The sequence below is a fragment of the Lepidothrix coronata genome, unplaced genomic scaffold (genome assembly GCF_001604755.1).
Source record: "Lepidothrix coronata isolate B3197 unplaced genomic scaffold, Lepidothrix_coronata-1.0 Scaffold275, whole genome shotgun sequence".
Lineage (NCBI taxonomy): Eukaryota > Metazoa > Chordata > Aves > Passeriformes > Pipridae > Lepidothrix > Lepidothrix coronata.
Window position 1 is genome coordinate 560,710 of NW_016690455.1, and position 10,424 is coordinate 571,133.

Here is a 10,424-nt window from a genome sequence, read left to right on the forward strand (position 1 = left end):
TCTGCTTCCCTTCCCAGGGACAACTACCTGATCTCTCCTCATAATCCCACTAATACCACTAGCAGTACCTGTGTGCCTTGCTCCTATTTCAGAGTAACTCAGGTGGCACTTAAGCAAACCACAAAGCTGGCCTGTAACAGGAAACAAGAATATATAATTTGCTGCCCAAAGTACACAGGCATTTTTCATTTAATATATGACCCCCCCACACCATAACTGAGGCTTTCCTGCAAAGCACATTGAGGGATGGCAATTCCACTCTCCAAAGGTGCTACTCTAGAAAAGATGTGGTCCACTGTACACATCATATATGGTAACAAACTACCTGGCCATGCTTATTCAACAGGCTGTGTCCCAACACTTTCCTTTGAGGTTTCAGGAAAATACTGCTCTCCTTCCAGTTTCCTCCTAACTGTTCTCTCTTACTACTCTCAGCATTAATGCAGATGCTGAGTATATATGCTTATATGTCTGTGTTGTATCACCAGATGCTTCCTCCTTCCGTGGAATGGATTTCATCTTGTTTCCCCATGTTTAAACAGGTTGACAAAGCCTGCCTAGACTACTTGGACAAGCAGAAGCTCTACATTTGCTCAAAGCTGTGCATTTTAAATACTTCAGGAACAAAGACCTTTTCTTCTGTTTTACAGCTCTGCAAAAAAATTAGCAAAAAGGTTCCAGTAATCTTACCAGTGAAAGCAATGTGCACGACTGTTTACATCTTCCTATTTTCAAGGCCTGTTCATGATCCTGCTGAAGGTAAAGTGCGTAGGCACTGCCTTTATAGGCCAGTCAATCAGCAAGGTACTTAATTCCCCCCTCATAATCAGATCTAGCTTCAAGAAACGCAGAAAACAGGAAATTCAAAGAGCTCCTGCAAGCCAACAGTCACCAAAGTGATTTTCTTTTGTGTGAAGTCCAATCTGATTATAAAAATGCAGAAGTGGAAATCTGGTATCTATGCACCCTCGATAACTTGTTATCTGACTGGAAGCCAGCCTAGTTGTCTCTGCAAAGAAAATCTGCAGACAGAAATGTCAAAGAACACAAACACTGGACACACTCAGATTTATTTTTATCAAACTATTTTCATTTTGTTAAATGCAGCTAAAATAGATGCCTGTGTTGTTTGGTTTTTTTCTTGCAACAGGACATAAATTCTCACTGGGAAACAAAGAGTTAGTCTGGATTTGTGCAAAACCAGTACTATATATTGGTCCAAGGGCTATTATTGCAATATTTTACCTTACAAAGCAAAACGCAGTTTGCATGTGCATGTGACAATCTAATGTAGGCTAAATTTAAGAAGTTTTTACTTTTCTGTTATCAAAAGGCTTGACCACATATCAGAAAACCAGAACTAGAGCCCTCAAAAAATTATATCAGGAAACAGAATATATCATAATCAAATAAAAAGATTTTGATGTGTTTTGCTTACTTCAGTGGGAACAGAATCAGACTGCAAGATTCCTGTTAACCTAATAAGATCTGGTTTATTTTTCATGAACTTGGGTGTATGTGCAAGGTAACTAACATGAAGTATCTGGCTTTTTTAACTGAACTACTATGATATGGGAGGCCAGACCTAATAAGAGCACTGTAAAGAGTCAAGAGAAATCAACATTTCCAATATTTTGTAAATTAAAATTGCCTCTGTAGAAATGTGGCATCTCAAATAATCTTAAAGAAATGTCATAAAAAGACATAGTGTTAAATTAGAAAAATATGTGGCATTTGAAATATATGCAGATTTCAGAACAGGAACAAGATTAGAGGCCTCAGGCAATGGGAATTGGGAATGTCACACAGTATTAATTCATGGGAGAAGCCACTAATTCACATGCCACTAACCCCAAAAGGAAAAAGCAGTGAATCCCTTGGCTAGGACACAGACTAACTTATCTATCTGATAAACAATCTAAAAAATACTATGTATGGCTTCTACAAAAGAAAAGTACTTTACCAAGTAGGAAAAAATAAATCAATAATAATTACAGTATCAGGGACCTGTTACCCAGAACACAGCTCTTACATTAGATCAAGAACCGAAAAAAAAAAAAAAATCAATGGGGAAACGTTCCACTCTTGATTAAAAGAATTTTGGGGTTATGAAAGTTTCAGGGGAATTAATGCACTCCAACACAGCTTGTTCTAATTCTACAACCCCTCTTTACAGAAGTAGCAAAACGAGAAGGTACAAGGAGAAGCACACGAAAAAGGAAGCTCTGTTTCTCTCAAACCTGAGAATTCCAACTGAAAAGCCCCAGCCTTCCTCCCTCACCTGTGATGATGGCAACTTTTCCAAAGGAAACACTTGCAGTCCATTCTCAGTGAGGTATCTACCCCATCTCGGAGAAGAAAAAATTAATGGGGAGGGGCCAGGCAGCTGTCATCAATACTCAGAGAAGGTTTTATGCTGGGGAGAGGAAACTATCCCCTTATAAAAGCCTGTCACATCCTTAGGGAAGCGTTTTGCACACTGGATTCATTCTTTCCCACAATCAGCTTTCTGATTTGTGAATGTCAACTCTACAGGATGCCTAATAGACTTTGAAAAATTCAAAGGAAAAAGAGGATGGGAACTAATAACCAACCCACTCTCCCTCTGAGCAGCGCTGGGATCCTAGAGGGAGACATCTTCATACATCCTACAGAGTGTAACAGCCACCAGTACACACAGCTGAGAATTCCTGAGAATTCCAGCACTGCTAACTTTTTATAGTCTCAACTTTTTACATACAGTAAAAGGCCACTTCATGTACTGCATTACCCATGTTCTAATGTGGAATGATATAATCCAGCAAGAAGCCCTATGTGCTGTCTACTGAATTCTTAGTTTTAATTTACAGGTCTGCCATAATAAACATAAAATATACTCTTTTCTAAATAAAAGCTTCAAGGCACTTTCTACAACAGAACATTTTCAGAGGTTTTAAAGTAAACAGCCTCTGAGGAAAACAGCAGAATCAGGAAATACTTCTTTTGACATACAATCGTATGAGCCATTTTCTTTCTCTCCTTTGTTAATGATACAAAAGGCACTTCTCAAAAACAGTTTACTACACTAACAAGAAATATTGGCAAAATAATTAATTTCTACCTGTCTTGTGTTTTAGCAACTGGAAACTAGCAGCACGTAACCAACCAACTCTCCACAGACTAACAGCAAACCCTGTATGTTTTAAGAGCCTGTCCTTTAAGATTATTTCTGAACATAATAGATGAAAAAGAAAAAAGAAAAGATTTGCAAAGCTGAACAATGGGATAATAAGCCTGTGAACAACTAGGCAAATTAAAAGTGAATCCATGGGAGGAGAGCATTATGTCATCCTGAACACGTTGATCTAAATAGCCAAACCTTTATTTACACTCCAGATTTTATTTACACCACTTCACAGATATGGCTTAAGGCATTTTATTCAGATGTAGTGGCTCTCCCTTTTGTGTTGATATAAATGACACATTTCAGAGATATTATGTTGTTAAGAATTTCTACAGGTTTTATGCAGCTACAGTTTTTATGCAGGATATTTTCTTACAACATGCCAGAGATGACCACTACGGTGTATCAGCTGATACCAAAATAGTAATAATATATCTTACAGTTACATGGCTCAATGTCAGAAACAACACAAATTTAAGAGGCCAACTGCTCTCCAGGTAGTAAAAAGCCAAAGACAGCTTTAAGTAGTGACTAATTGCAGCATCTATCTTTAATTTACTGTGAAACGCACCTCTGAAATCCTATCAACAGATTTTGCATTTACTGTAGTTGTGACAGAAGTCAATGACCTTAAAATGTTTTCACCTCTCAGAAGTTGTAAAGGTTCAAGCAAAAAATGTCTGCTTAAGCAAAATCTTTACGTCACAATAACTAACCCAAATCTGTTACCCTCTAGAACACATGCACAAGTTTTCGGTAATTTGAAGAGCTGCCTAACAGCAAGAAATTCACACCCTTGAGGCAGAAGCACCACATCAGACATTGTAGTTATAAAGAAAATTCAAACCTAGATATGCCCAAAACAAAAAACCAAGACAGTCTAGTCCTTCAACTAGGAAGGCTCACAGTCCAGGCTTTGGCCATGTGAGGAGTCACTTTATAGAAGGAGCTAAATTATGAACGTAAAGTGCAGATGGAAAGCAACAAAATATCCCTGAATACTCTCATCATCACAAGGAAATCAAGAACTGATCTCACACTGCTATTTCAGCCAGCAATTTTTTTTTTAATAAATTACAGTTTCCTTGCAAACTTTAAGTAGTTACTCAAATGCAGAATTCATGCTTATTATTATTATCTAAATACTGATAACCTGTTTTTAACAGCTAAGAGTACAATAAATAATTTAGTGAGTTACATATTTCTTCTCTGTGCCGTTGGACATTGTTTTAAATTTTATATAGAACGCTTCTCTTTTCCTTCTAGTTCTAGACTAACTACACCACCAGCCCCTCTATAATGTAGACCACTTAAAAATACAGATGCTTCACCTTAGTAACAAGACTGCATCCATTAACATGGATGGAACAGTGGAACATGATTTGTTACATTAACATAACAGGAACTAGGGAGAAAATTGAAACTAACAGGTTTAGCAATATATTTCTGATTTTTGTTTTAAATCAACATATTGATGCTTGAATTAAAGAAAACATGGCATCCTGTTTCCATAGAAGATGCATTTTTGAACATCTTTCAGTATAAAAATACATCAACTGTAACTAAACTGTCCTTCATTTCTCAGACTTATGTATGCTACAAAAGGCTTGTCACACAAAACAGTCCTCTTAGCCAATGATTCTCCCCTTTTATGTAGAGAAGAAAACTACTGTGATTTTCTAGACTACCTCAAAAACATACATAAAAGATAGCAAAAGCATTATACACCTGTTATACGCCAAGCAATACAGTATCACAAATGGCCTTTGTGATATGAAAGGGTTAATCACTGCTTTCAATTACACTCAAATAACTTAAATGAGAGGGAATACTGCAGCAACATCTATAAACACAGTGACCATATTAGCAGAACAACAGTTATGAAACCCCTGCCAACAGTACTTGTACAGGGATTTTTTTTGTTTGTTTGTTCCAATCAAGATCTAGAAATCTTACCAAGTTCTGCTGCTTGGGGTATTTGCAGAGTGCTGCAAAAAATCTCTAAGACTAGGCAGCTTTAGAGAATGTAACACGCAATAGTAACCATGACGATAAGAAAAATGCTTTTGCTAATCTTTTTCTTTCAGTTGACAATACTTTCAAATACTGGTGTTTTTCCACTGGATTACAACTTTTTTCTATTCCTCACTGTGAATCCAGGCCTCCTATCCTTGTAAACCTGAAACTTCTGACCAATGCACAGCAATTTGGGGTGTACTAGTAATACAGAATGAGTCCTAACCAGTCCACTACCATCTGAAAAGACTGTGACAGGGTGGAAATCAATGGTTGGCAACTATGTCTTATTTCACTGTTTCACTGAACAGGTATTGAAAAAAATTATTACATTTTTAAGATAATTACTTTGCAAGTAAACGGGGAATCTAAAAAATAACAAAGGCAGAATGTATGTAGAGTATTTCTATGGAGACCATAAAACTGCTGAGGTAAATTACAATTTGGCCCTAGGCAGCCTGATCATAAATTTTAAGAAAACTGCCTGGAACTCCTCTGCATTGATTTTGTCTTTGTTTTGTATTAAGTTGGAGTTTTAAGCAACAAAAAAATAAGAGAAATAAAGATTATTCTGACATTAATCATTGCTCTCTACTATTTCTCCAACAGAATTGCCCCAAAAATCAGGATAATGCTTTAAAAAGATGTATGGGATAAGGATCTGAAGTCACATTTTGAAAAGTGACTAAAGGGACGATTTTCAAAGGCATTAAGATACCTAAAGATGCATTAAGCACTTAGAATTTTCAAAACTGCCTGGGCATCTAACGCCTTTTTAAATCACTTAGTCCTTTCTGAAAATCCCAATGGGCAGTTACCTACATTTTATGTATCTATATGCCTTTGAAAACCTGTACCATTAAATACTTAACAACCTAAGCCCCCGTGGCTTTTAATGGGACTTTGAGTTCTAAAAAGTGTAAGTACATCTAGAAATTGGTCAAGCCACTCTCTCTGGTCTTTTTCTTTTTTCTTTTAGAAAGAGCCATCTCCTACTGCTTATCCATAGCACGTCAGTTAACTACAGCTTCAGCACTGTCCAATTTACACACGTTCAATTTATGTAGCTAAACAAATAAATGTCCCAAGTACGGACTGCATCCTCACAAGACTTCCTGAAACTCCTAAAAAGAAATGCAATTCCAACCTGTAACCCCAGTGAGTGCCCCCCCCCAAATAGTGTTTTCAATAAATATTATCCAGAATGAGTATAATTTAGGCTGATAAAGAACAAACATCACAGTTAAATCACCAAGCAACATATTCGAAATATGATAAAAAGGTTCTTAGAGACAGCCACACACCAAGGGGGAAAAAAAACAAAACAACAAACACAAAACCAGAAAAAGGAGGAAGTTGTGAATAGGCTCTTTAAACAGGCAGCAGTTCCAGAAAAGAAGACAAACCTTACCTTAACTCTGAATTTTGTTTTAAACAAAACTGTATTAAACTATAAAGCATTCCCTTATGCAAACATTAGAAAGATCTATCTTCTGATATTCCATAATGTCAATAGCAGGTAACTTGCACTGACCAAATTCCCAAAAAAAAAATGATTTGTAAATTGGGAACACAGGGAATCAGATTGCCACCTACAGGAAAATTTAGCATTTATTGTCAAGAATGACTCAAAAAGAATACAAATTGCCATTCTGCCAAGCATTCTTTCAGTTCTATTATTTCAAAACCGATTAGTCTTTTGTGCAACTATATCATGAACTTCCTAAATCCAGGAAGCCATTATCATTTCTTTTTACTTATGACAGTAGTGCTTTAAAGTTCCATAATTCAATTACAAAATCAAGTATCAGTTAAAGAATGTTAAATCTGCTTACCTGATACAATTGGTGCTAGCCTGAATATGTCTGATAGTCTGCTGTTAACTGGCTCATAAGGGGAATCTTCAAGCAAGTCATTTCCTAAGGACAAAAAATATTCGGATTTTTTTCTTAAACAAAAAGTCAGGGTAAGATTTGTTTACTTCTACTCTGTAACAGAAAAACGTACCCCCCTTTAACCTGTTTAAGTGGCTACTTATCTATAAAAACACCTGAAAGAAACTGTCACTAGATGTTTTCTCTCCTTCCCCCCTTGGATAAGGTCATAAGTTTCAGAGACAGCCTGTGACATCACAGAGACTGTCCCATCTCATGCCAGCAGGAGAGAAGCAAGGGTGTCCCTCTTCACCGTAACAGCAGAGCTCTTTTTTAGAGAAGCCCAGCTAACAGCCAAAAACCAGCATCTTTGGAACAAAACACTCCTAACAAGATGCTAGTGGAAGACAAACTTTTTATGATACAGAAAATATTCATTATTTTAGGTAGCTGAAAAACATATATTGACTTATTAAAACATACGGATAAATGAACAGGAATGCATTATTTCTTGTTCTGCAGAAGTAACTTAAAGAAAAAAAAAAAAGAGTTAAATGGAGACCACACTGAAATTAAGGACTGCACCTTCACCTCCAGGGCCACAGCCAAATAGAGCTACAAATGCTAAAAATGCTGTCTCCCAAACGAGGACCTGACTGTTCTCAGTACACTGTGGGAAATTTGCAAGTGATATGAATAACAGAAGCTACAAGTCAAACAGTGTCACATCCCTTCTAACTGACATATCTATGTCCTCCAGGAACCATAAACTTGGGGTGTTGTTTCTGCCTCAGCATGCCCAGGGAAATACAGGAAAGGAAAAAATAAACTTTTCCTTAAAAGAATGCTCCTCTTCTTATTACATTTAATTTCCAGCAAAAAGCTAAGAAACTAGTCCCAGTGTTCTGTGATCTTGTTAGGTGAGTCCTAACTAATGAGTTCTAATATTATTAGGAAAACGTCTCCAAATGATTGTTTTTGTGGCTCTTGCACATGCTAGTGCCCTTATCTTTCGACTCTGGTTTAGAAAGGTCAGCTGGGTCCCCTGGAGGAAACTCTCATTGTGGATTTCCCAACAACAGGAGACGGAGCAGCAGCTGGCCTTGAGCCGGATGAAAGGTCCTCAGTTCGCAGCTGAAGAGCACAATGTGAGCTCCGGGGTCAGAGCCCGGGTGGGCTCAGTGGCAGCCGCTAAACTGCGGATGTGAGCGGCTGCAAACCCACACGCTGCACCGGGGGAATGGGGCGGCTCTGTGCTTTGCAACGTACCCTGCAAGCTCTGGTACATGCTCCAGTAAATGCGCAGGCAGTTTTTCTCCTTCTTCATGCCCCTCTTACAGCGACAGTTGTACAGGGATTTCTGCTTGAGAGCTTCCATGGCGCTTCTGCATTCGTCCTTCGCCTCCAGGCCCGTGGCCCGGCTGAAGTTGCTCTCTTTACCGGCTACACACTGCCTCAGTGTCCTGTATTTAGTACTACAGCTCTGCTCCTTCAGACACTGATCGCTGGCTTTCACGCAGTCGAGGCGGTCCCCTCCAGGCAGCCCGCTCACTTCTGCACACAAAAGTACATCTACAGAGAGGAGACATAAACCAACAAACACTCCTTGAGGGAGAAGGCGGATTTAACCGGAGCTCCAAAGAAGCATCTGGGAAGCACCGGGCACCTCCTCACGTAGCACATGCAGCCAACCCCACGGGCAGCACCTTGCAAACCTGGCTTCGTGCTACGCCTTAGAAAAAAGGACACAGGGTTTAGATCCACTTTTTGAGAAAGTCCAAAGAAAAGGTAAGTTTTAACCCTGATGGCTGATTTATGAGGAAACACAAAAAGGAAAGAAAACCCACAGGGGTTAATGTGCCTGACAAAACAAACATTCGTTATTCCATAGATCCACTTTGGTGAAACAAATCAGCTTTCCATCCGAGGGTTTAACTGAGGGGTTAAATATTCAGCCTCCCTTTCCACAAGAGCTTTGCTGTAATTTCAATTACATCCAGGAACAGCCCGCTCAGAGAGATAAGTATCCTCACTGATTGATATTAGCCTGTCTTGGCGTCACTTTTTAAAGGCTGTACACATTTTTGCTTATTCTATATGTATAAAGGTAGAATTTATTACTCTTCTCCCCCTCTCTACCCCCCATTTCTCTCCACGCATGATGCTTTTGCAGGAGAACAAAGCAAATTACATTAACTCTCTCCTCTCCATCGTGCCCCTGTCATGCTCCCTCAGACACATGCGAATGGAAACGCAAACATCTCCTGTGGAAAGGAAACCAGTTTGGGCTGTAAACCACTAGCAGTCGGGCACGCTGCCAGGTGCAGGTGAAGATACAGTCCTTCAGCTAGCTCTTGTCACCCCCCACCCTCCCCAGACAGCCTTCTTTTATTTAAATGAAAAGTTTCCCTGTAACTTGCGAGAACCCAGTTTAACAAGAGGCTAGACAGGCAAGTATCGAAGTCTGTAACCTCACAAAGCTTTAAATGTGGACCAGGCTAACTGATGTGAGACAGAGCCATAAAAACTACCGGAAACTTCACTATTCTGCCTAAACAATAGACTGACAACCGTCAGGCTCCCGATCCCGTAAACTCTACGCTTTGCTTTAGGAAGCGATGTACAGACCGAAATCAGGCACCAGCAACTTACCCACTAAGGGCAAAGCGAAGTACAAGAGAACGAGAAACATCTTGCTGTCTTCGGATGGTTTCCCCAAACAACTTGATGTGTCAAAATAAAAAGGATCAGCATGTAGATATTCCAAAACCACCGAGGTCCAAAGGTTCCAAGTTCACATCCATTGAATTCAATGGGGGGGAATAAGAAAAAGAAAAAAAAAAAATCACACAAGCCCCTCTTCTCTTCACCGCTACCACCACCGGCGGCAGGAGCAGCGACGCAAACGCTGAGCTTTTCCCTTAGATTTCAGGTCTGAGCAACCTGCACGCACCAGCACTGACTCCAGTGCGGAGCCAGAGGCGCACGCACGGGTATATGTGTGTGTGTGTGTGTCTGTGTGTGTGCGAGCGAGCGGCAGCGGGGCAGGAGCGCCGGTCGCCTCCTTGGGTGGGCAGCGCCTGTTCCCAGGGAGGGACCGAGAGCACACGGGGGCGGAAGGAGGGGGGGGCACACCCGAGACCCGCAGCGCCCGCCTGGCCCCGCCAGCAGCCCCGCACCCGCGGCTCCCCGAGCCCCCCGGGGCAATTCGCCCCTTCAGCCCCCAGACCGCAACTTTATTGACTGGCGGGGCCGGGGCGGTGCGCGGGGGCGCGCAGGCTGCGCGGAGCGCTCTCCGCCGGGGCGGGGCGCGGGTGGGCGCGGGTGTCACCGCCGGCAGCGGCGGCGGCAGCCAAAGTTTGGCAGGGAAA

The 10,424-nt window shown here is 40.6% G+C and overlaps 1 protein-coding gene across 1 annotated transcript in view; it reads right to left on the reverse strand.

Annotated features, from left to right (window-relative positions):
- The window catches only part of GFRA1 (GDNF family receptor alpha 1), a 147,618-nt gene extending 137,448 nt beyond the window's left edge, over positions 1-10,170 (reverse strand). Inside the window, exons 1-3 of the mRNA XM_017836343.1 lie at positions 9,706-10,170; positions 8,323-8,625; positions 7,015-7,098 (exon numbers count right to left, since the gene is read on the reverse strand). Coding sequence (XP_017691832.1) covers positions 7,015-7,098; positions 8,323-8,625; positions 9,706-9,745 — 427 coding nt within the window. The 5' untranslated portion in view covers positions 9,746-10,170. The remainder of the gene's footprint in view (positions 1-7,014; positions 7,099-8,322; positions 8,626-9,705) is intronic.
- Positions 10,171-10,424: the final 254 nt, after the last annotated feature.